The sequence below is a fragment of the Aythya marila genome, assembly GCF_965140915.1.
Source record: "Aythya marila genome assembly, chromosome: 5".
NCBI lineage: Eukaryota > Metazoa > Chordata > Aves > Anseriformes > Anatidae > Aythya > Aythya marila.
The window spans coordinates 64547267-64564932 of NC_139046.1; the positions used below are offsets into that span (position 1 = coordinate 64547267).

General features: G+C 39.8%; 1 protein-coding gene across 3 annotated transcripts in view; it reads right to left on the reverse strand.

Annotated features, from left to right (window-relative positions):
• The window catches only part of BTBD10 (BTB domain containing 10), a 29486-nt gene extending 12200 nt beyond the window's left edge, over positions 1–17286 (reverse strand). Inside the window, exons 1-2 of one of the 3 annotated variants that reach the window (XM_082761187.1) lie at positions 17222–17284; positions 10097–10255 (exon numbers count right to left, since the gene is read on the reverse strand). In XM_082761187.1, coding sequence (XP_082617313.1) covers positions 10097–10197 — 101 coding nt within the window. In that variant the 5' untranslated portion in view covers positions 10198–10255; positions 17222–17284. Of the gene's footprint in view, positions 1–3372; positions 3973–10096; positions 10256–17221 lie in introns of those variants that run through there. The other 2 variants (XM_082761186.1, XM_082761188.1) reach the window with 2 other exon arrangements.
• Positions 17287–17666: the final 380 nt, after the last annotated feature.

Below are 17666 nucleotides of genomic sequence, written 5' to 3' on the forward strand. Positions count from 1 at the left end.
AAATTCCATCTCACCTACACCTATGGGGTCAGAGCACGTTGTGCAGATACAAACCAGCTACCACACTTGCACCCAGCAGTACTGCGGAGAATATCTCAGCAAACCCTGACAGAGCCTTTTGTAACAGTGCATTTTGATCCTAGTCCCAGTATTTTTGACCATGCTGTGAGGAACCTGAGTTTTGCAGGTGCCAGATTTTATAGCATCTAAGTGCATGCCTCTGTTTCTCTGCAGCTGAAGAGTTCTAGTTTCTTTAAGGGACATATGCTAGAAAACGAAACCAAACCGCTGTAAGGACAGGTAAACCTACCATGCATTTTGGCAGAGCTGACACGAACCACCCTTTAACAGAGATGACAATTGGAATGTGTTTCTTAATCCAGAAAAATATGTGAAAACACATTCCCCTCAAATTGGTGATTCAGAGTGCACGTTGCAGTGGGATAAGCCCAGGTTAATAATCTCTTGGCAGGAGCTACGAAAAACAGGTGCTGCAGGAAGTGGCACTGACTCAGTCGGCCTCACGCTTCTTCCTCATCCATGGTTGTGCGAGGGACTAAGCTGGTGGCCACTGTCAGCCACAGCCCCGTGCTAAGCCTGGCACAAGCCTGGACACAGCACCTGCTGCTGCCCCCAGCTCCACGGCAGAGGCTGTGAGCCAGGAGGGCAGGACCCTCTCACCTACCCAGTCATTTCTGAGCCTGGCAGAGTAGCAAAGAGTGTTGAAGAAGAGTTTTTGAGATGCAGCTGGACACGCCTTCTATGCTGCCCGTGTCTCCCTTTAACGTACAGGTTAGTGCTGACTGTGAGCTAGCACATCACCTGCTAGCCAGGAGAACGCCATGCAGAATGCAAGGCTTTTGAGATTCAAGCAGTCTGGCTTGAGACAGCACTGAACCATGAATCTCCCTCCACTCATCTTAATAACAGCCATTTTCAATGTCAGTCTTAAATCTTATCACTGTTGAATCACAGTACACAGGAAGAATTAAACGCATTTCTTTGATCCACTGGAGACACATGTGACAAAAATTTGAAGTTCTACTTGCAGGCAGATAAATACTATCACTGAAGTACAACTTTGCTCTACAGTAAATGAGGCAACTAAACTGAGTTTAAATCTGAGCAAGGAGAATATAAAGGAAGGTGTGGGACCTAGCATAGCAGAAGAGACACTTACTGGCTTTAATCTATGATATTTGGACTTGGAGAACCCTGTCACTGAGCAATTGTATCAGGCTGAAAAAGGAGCTACGTCTTTGCCCAATACATAGGAAGGACAACCTGTGACTTATATTTTACTATGAAGAGGCTTTAGAAGTTGCAAGCATTTAAAAAAAAAAAAAAAAAAAAAAAGAAAAAAGAAAAAAGACATCAAAGCTACCAATTTTTTTTCCCCCCCAATAGAAGGGCATTTTAGCAATATCGTCTCCCCCCATCTTCCGAGCAAAGCCACTGGGAACAGGAGGCTGTTTCCACAGTGAAACGCAAACTCTTTGCTTCACTCCAGCGATGCAAAACTTGTTCTGAGTTATTTCATTCGTTAAGTTAGACCAAAGAATTTGCTGTCTCTCCATAGTTTTAAAACATGGATTTCTGAAGCTGCTAACCAAGACTTGCCTGTGCATTTTCTAGAAGTCCAAACCTTCATTGAAAATCAGGCTTTCACTACAAACCTGTTGCCTACAGGCAAGCCAAAGGGGTGTTCACAAGGGAGCTGCATTGTGTCAGCACAGCTCCCCTTGGTGATGAGAGCCACCAACAAAAGCAGAGCAGCTCTACTCACAAGACCAGGCAAATGGTTAGTTAAATACCGTGGTTCATTAATGCACTACACAGACTAGATACAACACCAGTGAACCACCAATAGAAGTGCCAGGAAGCCCCTGGTCTTATGCAGCACCTGGCTGTCACACTATTAATCTGTAATTTCAGCCTACAACAGTCAAGGGCACAGCACATTACTTCAAGCCTCTGAGAAAGTCATTATAGTCTCAGATCTCTCTTTCTCTCTAAAAATAAATACTGGCAATTTGGATCTTTCAATTAATTTCCCAGCTCATGACTAACAGCTGTGCACTGCACCGGGGAAGCTGCAGGCAGGGATGGAGGTACAAAAATTTTCTCCTGGGTGCTTAACAACATTGCATTTCATTTAAAACAGTAAGAAAAAAGTAAATCAACAGCCTCATTTCCTCATTCACTAAGCTGGAAAAAAAATCATTACGCAAACTACCTAGTCCACTGAAGTTTATAAAGGAAAGGTTAAGACTATCTTCGTTTGTCAATTGCCTTCTGACTGGAAAGAAACCAGCCATATGAATATCTATGCATTTAGACAACTTTCACAAATTCAACATATTACTTTTCCTGGCTCCAAAGGAAACCTGGGAGAGTAGCATTACAACTATTCAAGAACCTTAGGTCAGTAAGTGAATTTATTTCCCTCCTCAGTCACTGATAAAGGAAGCTCTGCCTTTGTAAAAAGAAAGGGCCATTTTATTTAAAAGCAGCTATCTCACAAAGAAAACCAAATAAGCAAAAGGGTTTATTTAAAGAAACCTATTTAATATGAAGGAGGAGAGTACCATCAAAATGGTACATTTGTCATACTAGTATGCTTTCTATTCGTGCAGCAACAGAAGAGCTTTTTCTAAAAAAAATGTGAAAGCTCTTCAATTTATGATTTAATGATGCTTTGGAGTTATCTGTGGACAGAGAGCTTCAGTTTGTCTTTATACATAACATATTGCTCTGAATATATTACTAATGATTAAAAGAAGTGATTAAACTGGATTAATTCTACTGCCAAAACAATTAGCATTTATTCCAATACAAAAAGTTTGTGTGCATCCCACTGAACACTGCCAATAAACACACCTTGTCCACAGAATTATGGTGGCAAACTGATATAAAAGCCATAAAAAAGCAACCATAAAAAATAGCATAAAACTGTATATAAGCATAAAGGATGCAGCAATTGAATATTAACTAAGATTTTCAGCCTTTTGTTCCCTCCCTTTATCTTCTAGAACTTATATTAACTAACTCTTCACATATAAACTTAGGAACTTTTCCTAGGATGATTCACATAATCAACATTTGCAGAACGTGGATATAGAGCTTTATATAGACCAACTTCCAGCAATATTTCTATTAGGTTTTAGAGAAAAAAAAAAAAAAAATCTGTTCTGCTCCTATGACTATGACTTACACAACAACGATGCTTATGCCCCTCTTCCTCCCCCTGAAGTCTGTTCTTTGTCAGCAGATATGTAAATTGACCGGTACACACAAAGGACAGTGCTTTCCTTGTTACTCGTTCTGGTCCTGAATATTACCCACAAATTATGCCTGTTAACAGATACGCACCTTCCTCTGGTATCTATCAGGGAGGAAACACAAAAGCATGGAAATAATCTTGAAATCAGAGCACAAAGGAATTGTGTTCCTTCCAAGAAAGCAGCTTTGAAAGCCAGATCAGCATCCTTTGGCATTACTTGTTAAGTTCAGCATATTTGATATTGCCATCGTCTCTTCAGCAGTTGATCACACCACCAGCAAGCCTTACTTTTCCTCCATCATCTTCCCCTCAAGGACAAGAGGTTGCAGCTAGGCAGTCCATTAGGCATTGAAAGACGTGAGCCCCTCTAGGTATTAATCCACTTCAATTCCTCCCAGTCACTGACTCAGCCATGCGTAGTGCAGTCCTGACGTCTGACCTCGCAGCCTCCTGTGAGCTGAATTCAGCCTTGCCATTCCCCTGCTCCAAGCAGCCATTGGGTGACGCGACTGACAGGCAGGGCGAGGAGCGCACGAGAGGAGAGCTGCTCGGTGCCACGCCAAGTACCATCTGCGAAGCTATTTCTAGTCCTGCCAGCTTGTCGGGCTTCAGCACACAAACACCACATCTGAAAAGGTTACTGCTAACTTTCTCTTGGTACACATCCCATTTGTGGTCATGATCATTCAAAATACACAAATTCGTGTGAGTTTCAGAGACATTGAATTTGTTCCTGTAAAGTCTGTCTGGGTTAACACTTAAAATTAATTCACCTTTCACTGAGCTCATCAGCAGATAAAGCAATAGCTTCTGGAGGCTGCATTTTCTTCTTCTCAATTTTTTTTTTTTTTAAACTGTAAACGTCTTTCACAGCAAGTTTATGGTAAGAAAAATGACTGTGCTTTTTGACAACCTAAATATTAGCACACAATTATAGCAATCAGTGTGTTTGCTGATCTGAAACCAGCGCATCAACTCCTGATACAGCACATCTTTGCATCAATAGATCATCCAATGCCTGGCAACAGAATGAGACCACTGAATGCAGAAGGAAGCAAAGCACATGAGAAAATTTTATCCTGACATGTATATTAGAGGTTTTTTCTTTGGGGAGGGATAAGTAAACATTATGCTACAGCATTTTAGAATGAGTCTTGTTAAATGGCTGTAGGCTGATTTAAGGACTCACCATACACTGGCAGAATAGCTTAAAAGCAAGTCTCCTAATAAAAAAAAATCCAGATGGGATTTGCAGTAGCAGGGAAACAAAAATATGAAAGTTGAAGGCACAAGGGGGATTTCAGCATAAGACTGATGTTGGAAAGAGGAAGTCAGTAAGAAAAATGAGACTTGTGACTAGAAGGGCAAGACAGCATCGGCACTCCCACCTGAAGAGTCAGTTCTTTAGATCTAGCAGGCAAAATTTCTGCTTGTGCAATTTCAATTATCTGAGCCAGTGAATTTCCTCCTGCTTTTAGGATTTCCTGAGGGTTTACACAACCACCCTCCAGAGACAGAATGGCCAGTCGTATAAGTAATGTCTTTCAAAATAATTCACAAAAGACGTGGCTACAAGCAGCCATCCAGAAAGCATGCTACGAAAGTCCTCTCACAGACATTTCCCACCCTTTTAGACACACAGAAGCAGGGAGCAGCAGCCGTGCTTAACCCAGGGCTCAGTCTCTGACCAGCCAGCCCATGGAAAGAACTCTCCGCTTCTACAGGGGAGTGCTCCAGGATCTTCCCTCAGCACAACACAGCAGCTCTGCAAACACATTTCCTACTCAAAAATTCTTAGATGCTTTTCAGCAGGCCCTCTCAACCATGAGCAATATATTTCTTAGTAATTCAGTTCCTTTTCAGGAAGGAAACAGACAGCTTCATGTGTGTTCAGTTGCCAAAGGGATTTTTCAACAGCAAGAAATTAACCTTTAGATAGATGTACAACCATACCTCATGTCTTCTGTCAAACTACCCCAACACATGACCTCTATACAACAGTACTTGTTGCTTCTATTTATACAGCAATGCCTCCTCCATATTCAAAAAGGAACATATAATATTTTATATAGGAATTTTTTCATAGTTTTAAATTTTCTTATCTTTAAGAATATCAGAAGCATAATATTTTTCCTTGGGGCTAGGATGCATATCCATCTATTAAAAATTAGCTTCAGAAGTTTATATTCAAAAAGAATTGGGTCCAACCACCTACTGAACACGTACAGAGCCATTACAGTTTCTACTCTCAGAGCAGAAATGAGCAGAAGAAGGAGCAATGTAGAAGAAAATTCCCCTAAAAATTCTGGGAATGTACATGAACATAACAGTTTAACCTCTACACTATTTTGTATCTTAATAACAAGTCTGAGGAGATTTGCATGATTCTAAAGTCCTCTACAAAAAAATATCAGATGATATTTGGTGGCCATTTGTATGCTGGAGAGATTCAAAAGGAATCTGAAAGGTCTGTCTTGCAAAGAAGACACTAAGGTTGTCACTTTTTGTTGTTGTCGATTTTCCAAAAATGTTTACAAGCTGCCTTTTCAGAAATGAAGAAATTCAAAAGGGAAGGAAAAAAAAGCTGTTTAAGACCACTGTCTTAGGGGCCTTACAAAACATTATTAATCTGATAGGTTTTTGAAAACAATCAAGTGCCATTCATTTTTCTAGATTTCAAGAGCATCTCTTCCCAGTTTATCCCAGTTCTTCTGAGGCCTTTATATCCACCAAGATGCCAGATTAAGGTCTTGATCTGTCAATGTCAGGCTGCAATTAAAAGCAGGCATGCCTGCAGGTAACAAAGTAGATGACACAGGGTAACTTTTTCATAGGCTATGACTTAGGCCTGATTCATTCACAGGCTCAATTGTCTTAGTGGCATGCATGGTGTAGGCCTGCCCCATCCTATAAATTGCTCAATGGCAGAAACCCTATTTACAAGGATAGAAACTCGTCCTGCAGCAGAAAACAGATTATACATTCTGATATAATTCCAAGAATGATAAAAGGAGCCTTTTGGAATGCTTCATGTACTTACAAAATGCTGAGGCAAGTGGCATTTTCATTCAGAACCCATGAGTACATCCTCCCCAGCATGCAAAAATATTAGCTGAAAAAATTCTCAGCATTCAGCATCTGCACAATAATTTGTCATCTATGGAAAATTTTTCAAACCTCATGATTTTTAAAGATTCAGGAGTCATGAAAACAGAATCATGGTACAGCCACATTTTGTTCATTAATGTAGTAGGCCAGAGAGGACTTCAAATCTAATACTATCTAAACAGAGCAAACAAATGTGGGACTGTCAAATGAGTCTAAAAGAGCAGCAGAGAGAAATCCAGAACAAATATTAAGAAAGAAGCAAGTTTCAGACAGATTTTCCAGCCCAACTCTAGACAAAGCACTTAGTGTGACAGAATTAAAATTAAAATCTTCCAACAACTAAAGCACTGCGGAAGCTAATAAGCAAAGTGGCAAGCTAGCAACCAATGCACAATTAATACTAAACACAGAGCAGCAATACTTATCAATGAAAACATGAATGACTATTTACTTGAATCTTAGCCACTGTTCCGTCAATATTTGATTCCCAAAAGTTTTCTTCCATCTTATTCAGGTACTTGAATAAAAATTATCTCCAAGGTTTCCATAATAGCTTGGACAAACAAGACTGTATTGTTACTAGTTACAGACAGTTTTAACACCATATAATTCCACCCTGTCAGGATCCTTCAATTTATTCCAGGGATCGCTTGCATCATTATATTTTTGGTCCTTGTCTTCTGCTTCACCACCCATCTCAGAACAAGAAAGAAAAAGGAGGAGAGAAAACAATGCTACAGCTTGACAGAGGTTTCAAAAGTTGGGGCTGATAAACTAAAATAAAATAGACATGTTAACCTGTTTAATATGGGCATCCCCCTGACAGCTTTGCCACAAGCCCTTTGCCTTAAGCAGATGGCACTGTGAAGGGAGCAGGGGTCAACAGCTCTCCTTGCCGCTGCATAAGCCCCACATGGAGAAGGATGGCTCACAGTCCTGGATGGTTTCTGTGAGTCCAGACAATTATTTAAGCTATTTTAAGAACATTACGGCTGGTGGATTGAACACTCCAAAGCTTCAAGAAGTGACAAGCTAAGCATCTGAAGTATTACTCCCTTGTTGAGATTTCTTACAAAGTTCTTACTTCACATTTTCATTTTTAAAACCTGAAGTATTTTTTCCTTAATATAATAAGAATTGTTTTGAAAATGCAAGACAAATAAGACTGCAGTACTCAAACCTTTTAATGAAGCAGCTCTGTTCGAGTTCTACCTTTAAATTTGTTTTCAAAAGCATTTTTCCCTTATGCTGCATTCTGCATGGACTTCTCTTAAGAAAAAGCATCCATTAAGTCAGAAATTATGATAATATGTCAATATTCAGCCACTTCAAATCAAATCATTTGGTTTAGGCTTTTGAATAAAGTACACTATTTTCCAATAACTTGATTTGCTGAAGAAATCAAGTAGCTCAAATGAAAAAGGTAACAGAATATTTCTCCTTAATGTATTCCTTACTCCGTAACAACCTCAAACTATAAGCTGGATTTTCATTCACAAAGCTTTCCAAAACGATTCTGCGTTATTTGTAACAGAAGTGTTACTTTAAACACTCTATCCCTACCATCCATACTAGAACTTCCATAATACGTTGGCTGCTCAACATTTTACTGGAAAGATGGACTATGTTTTGCCAGAAGTGTGTTCAACTTAACTGCAGTTATTTCTGATGGGTACGCCCTGAGTTCAGATTTTATGAAGTGATCAACAGCAGCTTTTCTGAAAGGCATAAGTCACAGCTTTCCTCTAATTCACTCCTGTCTGCATCAAATAATCTTTTCAGAAAGCTGCACGGCTTTTTTATTTAAACATGTCCCCAAAATATAGATAATCCACATCAGGCCACAGATGGAAAGATGCATATTGTTTCTGTGTTCTGGATTTACCTAGCTTCAGCTTCCAGCTGCTACATTTTATTATGAATTTGCTTCCTAAGACTCACCATTGTATTACTGTTTCTGCAAGGATCTCTGCAGACTGCTCAAGTTGCCATCACTTAACCTTTGACTGTTCCCTGTCTCACAAGATACTTAGATCTTCTGTCTTCAGAATCCACTTTAATCAAAAGCTTCCCTGAACTGCTGATACCTGGCTCCCAGTAACTTCACCATGTGTCCAAGAGGTGCATTAGCCCTTTTGATCGTATGATGTTACTAGAGGCTTCTGTTCAAGTAACTACCCACTGAGACAGTGCTTCTCAATGTCTGAACTGCCAATGACAGAGTTTATTCAATCCACAAAACTGACCAACATTCTTTGATCCTAAGTGTTTAATTTGGCATTTAGCAATATCAGAAACGCATGGTTCATTTGCTTCCATTTTATCAAACCAGTCAGATTGCACACTGTTAATGAGTCCTTTTCATTATTTAATACTTCCTCCATCATTCATCATCTGCATTAGTATCTGCTCTAGGTTTTATTCCAGATCACCAGTCAGGAGGTAGCATGGGATCTAGACTCAGCAACAAATTATTCATTTGCTATTACAGCCTGGCACCTGACAGTGAACAGTCCTCCACTCATATGCCCTATGTTGTTCATCTGGTGATACTGGGCCCCATCTTGACCCTAAATAAGGAGGGCAGATCAACTGCTTACCAGACACTAATCTTAACAAAAAGATCAGCTGTACAAAGCTATATTCCATAAACCCATAGTGACCAGCAGCAGGATCCTCCCTCTTCAGTTCTGCGGCAACCATTCCTTTATTCGCTGTAGAAGTAAGGTCACAAACAGGCCTATAATTACCTGTGTCTCCCTGTAAGCCTTTTAATTACCAGTGCATTCTTTTTTTTTTCCCTACCCTTTTGGACATTTCTCAATTATCCAAGATTTAATGACAGGAAAATAACCAACAACATTAATTGCTTGCAAACTGCTTTGGGCAATGCTGCAGTCCAGTTTACCTGGATCTATACAATAAAAATATGAATTAACTTGCTGTTACTGAACATGCTCCTTCACTCTATTCCTATCATCTTAAACGTAGGAAAGCTTACATCACTAACAATTTAAGCTAGCTAACAGATGTTATATTCAGTGTTTCTAAAAGGCCAATGAACTCAAAAGATGCACACTTTTTTGGATGCTTATATTGGATGTATTTCCAGCAACATGTTCTTTCACATACATTTGCTAGGTAACTAATTGGCTTAAGTAATATTTTTTTAAACACAATATGCTGGAAAAACACTAGTTAATTTCAAAATATCTTCTAGAAGCACTTAGAAAACATCCTCATGGTGGTGGAAGCAAGGTCAGACACACAGCTTTACAAAGAAAGTGCTATAAAGCATGATACTTGCATGTAAGCAACCATTAGGTATCATCATGACCAAGTTGCAAGTATTTTAAATGTGCTACTTAACAGGGAATACCAAATGGCTAAAAAACAATGAACAGGAAGCAATTCATTCATATTAAGCGCCCCAGATATTTAGATGTGTCTTGATATACACAAAAGACATTTAGGAAAAAAAAAAAAGAGACAAAGATCTCACTCACCATAAAGCAAACGTAAGCACAGATAAATTAGGGAAACTAACAAATCAGTTAGGTAATATGTTTTAAAAGAATTAAGTAGCATTTCTTTTCAAAAGAACTATGAAATTTATGACAGGACTTGCCACAACCAGATACAGTAGCCTTTAGAATGGTTTTTTATTGTAGTTCTGAGATGCAATAGATTGTACATAGCACCTACCTTGAATGTTTACAAAGTTTACGAGGTCTATTATGCAATTTCCGATCCCAATTCTCTGGATCACTGGAGTTACTGTCATAAGGATGAGGCCGTCCTGCCATTCCACTGTAAGCTTCCTCACACTACTGCTCTCAAAAGCACACATGCAGCACTCACAACCTACATTAAGAGAGCAGTGTTTACCTTTAAATAATGCCATACAGGAAAAAAGACAGATGCATAGTTTAGTGTTGTTAGTTTTCATTGTTTAAATTAAAAATTACAGAACATAGGGTATTCTGAAGCACGACTTCTATATCATACAACCATAATCTTTTACACATTTGGTTAATACCTGCACTAAAAAGATTTTGTTATAAGTACCAGTTCTATAAGTGTTGGCAGATAACTTTAGCTTTTGCCACAATTAATTGCACTGTGTCCAAATAGAAAAGTCACTGGTTATAAAACACAAGGCAAACATCACTTTCTTTCAAACATATGAACATAATTCAAAGAAACATGCCAATGTAAAAAGATTAGTTTTACAATTTGAGTGGCTGTCCAAAACATAAACAGAATTAAGATTAACATTTTTATCTGAGTCCTTACTCCAAAATGGAACAAACAACACTACTTAGAAACACTCAATCCAATCAGTAGACTGAATTTTGCAGTAGAGACCAAAATTTCATAGAAAAATACAAATCATCATAACCCTACCCTTGGTTTGACTGAGGTACAATATTATGTTGAACACCCACTAAAAACTCACTCCCAGGTAAAATAACTTTGTGACTGTAATTCAAAATAATCCAAAACAACTAGTGTTAAAGTCAAGCCTAGAAACAACCCTTTTGTCAAGACAGTTTTATAGATCAAAATGACCTGGTTACAAAAGCAATGAAGCAGCCACAAGTGACCAGCTGATGGTTCTATAGCACCTACAGTGGTTGGACTCAATGACCTTTGAGGTCTTTTCCAACATACATGACTGTATGATCTGGAAAAAACCAGTAACAGATAGACAAGCCTACCACATTTCTCTTAAATCTTAGGCTAAATATTTTAGAAACATCACATTCTCACACCCCCATAATTAGTATATTTCCATTACATTCTATGCAACTTATCCTTTTTGGAAGCAAGTCCCAAAGGAACTGAGACTTCTCCTTTAAAACACTGTAGCTTCTCAAATAAAGACCTTGTTGTCATGGAAAAGAGAAAAGCTCCCAGCTATATTTAGACCTGAAATTTTTATTACAGGGGAATAGCAGAGAACTAGCTCCTTAGAAATGTTAGTTGCATACCAGTTTTTCTTTCACGTTCCATTTTAACAAAGAAAATAGTATGAAATCTATTTCCCAGAATTAAATATTTTTTGCAGCTAAAATGAGTAAACAGATTATTTACAGTCTGTCCTGCAAATCCCTTATGTTCCTGTATAACCAAAATATAGATATTTGCTTAACCTTTTATCTTCAGCACCATTCACATGTGAACTGCTGAGCAGCTGCTTAGTCACATTGTTAAAGCTGCAGCCTTTTATAATCTCCACCAAATGGTTGTTTTTTTTCCTGCTATAGTTTCTATAATTCCATACTATTCAGTTAGAAGACTAATAAGGTCAAATACAAAGTCGTAGAAAGAAAAAAAAAAACATTTTATTAAAGGTTTAATGCATCAAAAATTATAGCAAATGCTCAACTTCCTCATGCAAAAAGTCCCAACGAGCATTTCAGTGTGTATTATACCTGGAAATTCAGGTTACCAGAGCACAGTCACTGCATGATGATAGTACATACTCAGAAGGTTATAGGATCTACGCTCTTATATCAAGTGTGTTTAGATACTTAAAACAAAAAACAAACAAACAAACAAAAAAAAACTAAAACCTAGTTCAGAATGGAAAAAGTCTTGTTAAGGAGACAAGTGAAAGGAAGCCTGGTTTACAAATGCAGAACCGAGTTCCTTCAGCAGCTGTCATTCAAGACACAGGCACTGTACGACACACTATTTTAATGCGCAAGCAATACAAAAATAAGGACAACTTTTATCCTGGATCAAAACAAATTGCATTCATTAGACCAAGTCACTCAAGCAAGATACACAGCAAGTTTTACTACTCGTGGCAACAGCAGTTTAGATGGAGAAGCACAGAGCACTCTCCACCTGGGACGACACAATTACTCCTTGGCAATTACTCCCACCTGGCAGGTCACCATCTCCCAGCTGTTGACTAAGGCAGGTACCTGGGGAGACTCCCTTCTTGCTGAAGCATGGCAGTGATAGGCTTGTGCAGCACCATACACACAACCTCACTTTCCAAGCTTCTGTTTGTTTCCACAAATTCCCTCTTCCCATCTGGAGCCTTATAAATACCTCATTCTCTCACATGGACCCAAACCACTGCCTGATCAGGCCCAGTTTGTCAGCTAGCAGCTAGGTCTTACTTATTTCATTAAAATAAGGACATCAGACATGGAAAAACAGCGGTTATTACAAAAACTGCAGCTGAAAAGGTGCTTTAAGGTCACTAAGTTTCGTCAAGCTTTCTGCCTTCTTCACCTTGTTCATTTAATTAAAGTGACAGGCTTGACATGAGGGTATAGTTCCACATGCACTCAAAACTTTTAAGTAGGATCACTTCCTCAATCTGCTTTGCTGTGCCGTGCCAGGTTTAAGCTATTACAAACAATACGTGACAAAAGGTCAGAAAGGAGTAAACAGGACTGCCCCCTATTCCCTTTTCCCAGCTCAAAGCATGTGAAAAGCCACAGGAGAGTTTCAGCAATGCAGACTGCAGGAGTACCAGACCCACATGCAGCTGACACTTGGAGCACAATTCTGAGACCAAGATCAACAACCTGAAGTGTCCAAAGTCACATCTTGTGAAACTTCTAATATAAATTCCCAAGCATACCATGCTAAGGACTTACAAACGACGTCTCCCCTGCATTCTCCACTCAAGGGGACCTTAACAAACAACACTCCTCTAAGAAACAACTTGTTATAGCAAAGCCAATTCTTCTCGAATGTTGTTGAGTGCTTTCAAGCTGATTATAAACAAATGTATTTTTTAGTTTTATTCCAAGTTTTAACAAACCCCTAGAACCGTAAGTAACAGAAACACATCATAAGATTATTCTTATTGAAGATAGTTACTTTTTCAATTAGCAAATGCTGCATTGTGTAGTGTCTAACTAGTCCAGCTGATTAATTTTAAACACTTTTACAAATCCACTTTTTTCTGCAAAAGAAATAAATGCTTCAACCATGGTTAAAATGATGACAGTTTTTTGGGGGATTTTTTTGTTTGTTTGGCATAGATTGACATTGTGGGCAATACAGGTAATTTACACAAAAGCAAATCTCCTTGCAGAACACTCTGGCATTGGGTGTAAAACAAAATATAAGTGCAAGAGGACGTGGTCCCAAACACCACCCAGTGCCTCCCATGAAATCAAAAAAAATACCTGAAAAATGTTGGTAAAGGTACTAGAAACACATTAAAGAAAAAAATCGGATCTGAAGATCTTGTGTAAAACACACAATACTGGCATATTGGCTAACCTGATTGCTATTTAATTAGCTAATAAGCAATTTTCTAGGTGCAAATAGGGATTTCTGACCCCTCTGCAAACAGCTAATGTACTGAAAATTAGCACAAGGAGAAACTCTGTAGAACAGTACTGCTACAAATCAGGAAGCAGACAGATTTTCAAACCTTTCAACATAGCTAGAGCACTATAGATTTGCTAACATCAACTTGAAACTGAAATTGTTACTAATTTGCTTTTTTTAGGCTATAGAGACACAGTAAAATTGCAGACAGACACGCAACAGGTTCAGGAAACTAGCAATGTACATAGTAGAGCCAATAGATGCACTCCAAAAACCAGTAATTAACATGTTTACACCACTACTTCAGGAGCTCATAAAAGAACGTATCATATACTAACTTGTGATAGCAGTAGAACAGATTGTGTTCAATAATATTTCAAGCATATTCATTTCTGTGCTATGACAAAAGGTAATACACAAGAGCACACAGCAGTTTGAGCAACATTTAGGAAACATCCAATGGTGGACAGAAGAACACATATTTTTGTGAGATGCAGGGCTTGCATTCTTCAAGGTACCGCAGGTGGAAAAAAAATCTTGAGTAATCCTTCAGGAAAGGAGTAAAGTTAACCTCAAACAACTTTCTATATATTTCTAGCCAGACACATATTTATTGGGCATAAACGTAAGGCTGCAAAGCTCTGAAGCCTGGCTAACTAAGATTAAAATAGCCCAACTTTTGAGGCAGAAGCCCAGGAAGTCATTCCAGAATCAGGTGGAACAAGGAACTGATTGCTCCAGCTGTCAGTACAGAATACAACATGAAGAAAGAATACTACTACTCAGCAGTCTTACGGCTACTCAGATTTAAGCATTGGTCAGAAAGGCTTCCTAAAGTAGGGCAGGTTTCAGCAGCTCATCTGCTCTAACCAGCTTCATCAGTGAAATGCCCTGTAAAGCTGAACCAGGTTAATCAGAGGGGTCACCAGCTTGGACAAAACCTGGCATTATTTGTGACAGGCAATCTTAAAACTCCCAGTTACTTAGACTGTACAGACTGTTTACTGCTCACTGCCTCTAGGCAAAGCACGAAAGCATAAACAACAAAAAACTTACAAATAAGATTTACTAGGAATGCAAGAACAGCATGATATTACATCCTAATTAAGGAATACAGTTCAAAGTACACATGATAATAATGCAAACACCACGTATCATGGAAACCCATACCTGCCAAGTGAGTTTCTTGCAAGCTAGCACAGACAGCAGCCACAACTTAGCCACACACAGCAGCTTTATGAGTCCTCACCATTGAAATGTTATCAAACTTACAATGATAAAAGCATAGCTAAGAAACATCCTTTGCAATGCAGTACTAACACTGAAGCTAGTAGGTCAAGATTGAAGCTTCTTTTAATGAGTAAGAAAAAAAAAAATAGAAACAGTCACATGAAGCTGATATTCCCCCATTTTTATAGCACCATGAGTAACAGATACACAGTGACTATATTGCAGGCTTTAGCTGTTTTATGGTCATATTATAAAGTTATCTGACATTGAAAACCTAAAAAGCAGAAGGCAGGTGATTTTTTCCCCCTTCTATATTAGGGTCCAATGAGTAAAATCAGACTAGGTTTACCTCTAAAATAAATAAATAATAATTTAAAAACAGTCAATGGATTGAGCAACTTCTAGACAAAATCAGAATCCTCACTGCAGTAGCAGCACAAAGTTGGGTTCTATCACTGCCATCACACATGGCTCAGCAACATAAAACAAAGAAAAGACATAGGACTTTGTAGCACGCCTCACCAACAAGGAGATGAATACCATAAAACAGGGGATCAGGTAGATTTCTTTGTCTACAAAGTAACAAGCAAGGTCTACAGCACTGATCACACCAGCAGTAACAAATAAATCTCAGCAGTAAAGAAATCCCAAATATTTTTCCACAGTTTGCATGAATTCTAAACTAGCACTTGGTTGTATATGTATTCTTAAAAGCTACATGCATTGATAAGGAACAGTACCATGCCCATATTTAAGCAACACTGTTGAGGAAAGCAGTGCTGAAAAATATTAGCTCATTATGAGATTTTAATTCTTCTGTATACATAGAGGAGGAGATAACCCCAGTCTCAAGCATATAATTTAAGAAAGAATACAAATTGGAACAAAGAGACAGGAAAAAACAACAGTGATGACATTTGTGATTAATAAATCAGCCACACATCAACCATTTTACCATTTTCAAGTGCCACTGTGAATAAAAAAGGAAAACTGGGCTCCAAGAATGAATACAGTGAGTTACATGAGATAAATGTAACTGGATAAAACTGGATAAATGTGCTGAAAAATTTGTCTGAAGAACTGTGTGAAACAGCATCATGAGTAGATTTCAATGATGACCACAGACAGGACACCATTCACTCTAATGAATTTTTGGAGACAGAAATGGGACAAACATAGATGTAATATTTAAAGTCCCTGGGAAGAGAAGTTGTCTACCTTAACAGAGGAAAAAAAAATATCTGTGATGTTTTGCATGAAAGAGACCTAGTCAGAGACGATAACAGATTGACAAAACTAATGCAGTGGAAGAGCATTCCTTAACTACAGAGAAATGGTCAAAAATCAGCTAGTTCCTTTTGACTGTGTTCAAGGTATATGAGTTCAAATTAACCCCTGCAAGATGATGCAGAGGGATATTTTTAAATCAGATAAAACAAAACAAGTGCAAAGTGTTCGGTCAAGAACTGTCAACTGCGTGAAGCTGATAATTTGAGCTGCATTTCTGGACCATCTAGTTTAATAGCAAATAGAAAAGAGAAAAAGAGGGTCTTCCAGAAAAAGAATTATTGAAGGTGAAGCAGCACTTAAGCACTCCTTAAATAAGTTACCAAAAATGATTCACGAAGACAGAAGCAGACAAAAAATAAGTCAAACAAAAGATAAGTCAAAAAAATAAGTCAAACAAAACAAACAGTCCAAAGGCTACTTTGGAAAAGCCAGGTTTTGAGCAGGTAGTTGAACTTTTAGAAGCCAGCCAACAGCGAGGGACAGAAAGATACAACAGACATCCTCTACTTCGGGCAGAGGAGCCAGGCAACTGACAGGAACAAACCTGGGGAAGATCTGAGACGGAGCTGGGCCCCAGTTCTGAACAGAAAGAGTTCTGGAGCGACAGGCGGGGTGAGATGGGGGATACAAAGGACAGGATGCAGAAGCAGAAAAAAAGACGTAACGCTGGGCAGCTAGCACATAGTTACACTGTGACAGCTTCACCACGGAGGGATTAAATATTTTTCTGCAAATAAGATGTGGTTATGTGGGGGAAAAAAAAAATATATATATAGAAGATAATTAGTTCTGGCAATCCTGGGGCAGGCACAGCTCTGCTCGGGGAGCAGGGCAGGGCAGCGTGCGGGGCGGCTCTGCCTCCGTGCCGCCCTCGCGCCGCCCGTGCCGAGACCCACCCGGCGCTACCGCGACGCCCCTCTGAAGGCGCCGTGCAGTTCCCCGGGAGCAGGGCCGCAAACACGCCCGGCCCCGGCCCCGGCCCCCCCGCCCGCCGCCACTCACCCACACGGCGCCGCGGCCGAGCCCCCACCGCTGCGCCCAGGCCCGGCGACCACCACCTCTCGCGAGAGCCGCATCGTCGCGCAAGGGGAGGAGACGGTGGCGCTGAGATCTCGCGAGACTTTGAGGGCGCGCGGCGACGCAGTTGCTACGGGAGGGCCTTCCTCAGAGGCGGCGTTGGGGAGCGAGCGCCGCCCGTTGCTTGTGGTGAGCCGCTGCCGGGTAAACCCGAGAGACGCGTTTCGGCTTAGTGCGGTCCTCTGGGTTCCTCGGGCTGCGCCATCTGCAGTCCTGTTAGGAATATACTCGGTGACTGTGTCTCATTCCGTGATTCCCCTGCGGGGCTGCCATGTTCCGTGTTACGGCATCTTCAGTGTGCGCAGGTGCCCCAGCTGCTGGGGTGACACTGAGCCCTGAGCGCTCCCCACGCAGGGAGAAAATCAGGTAC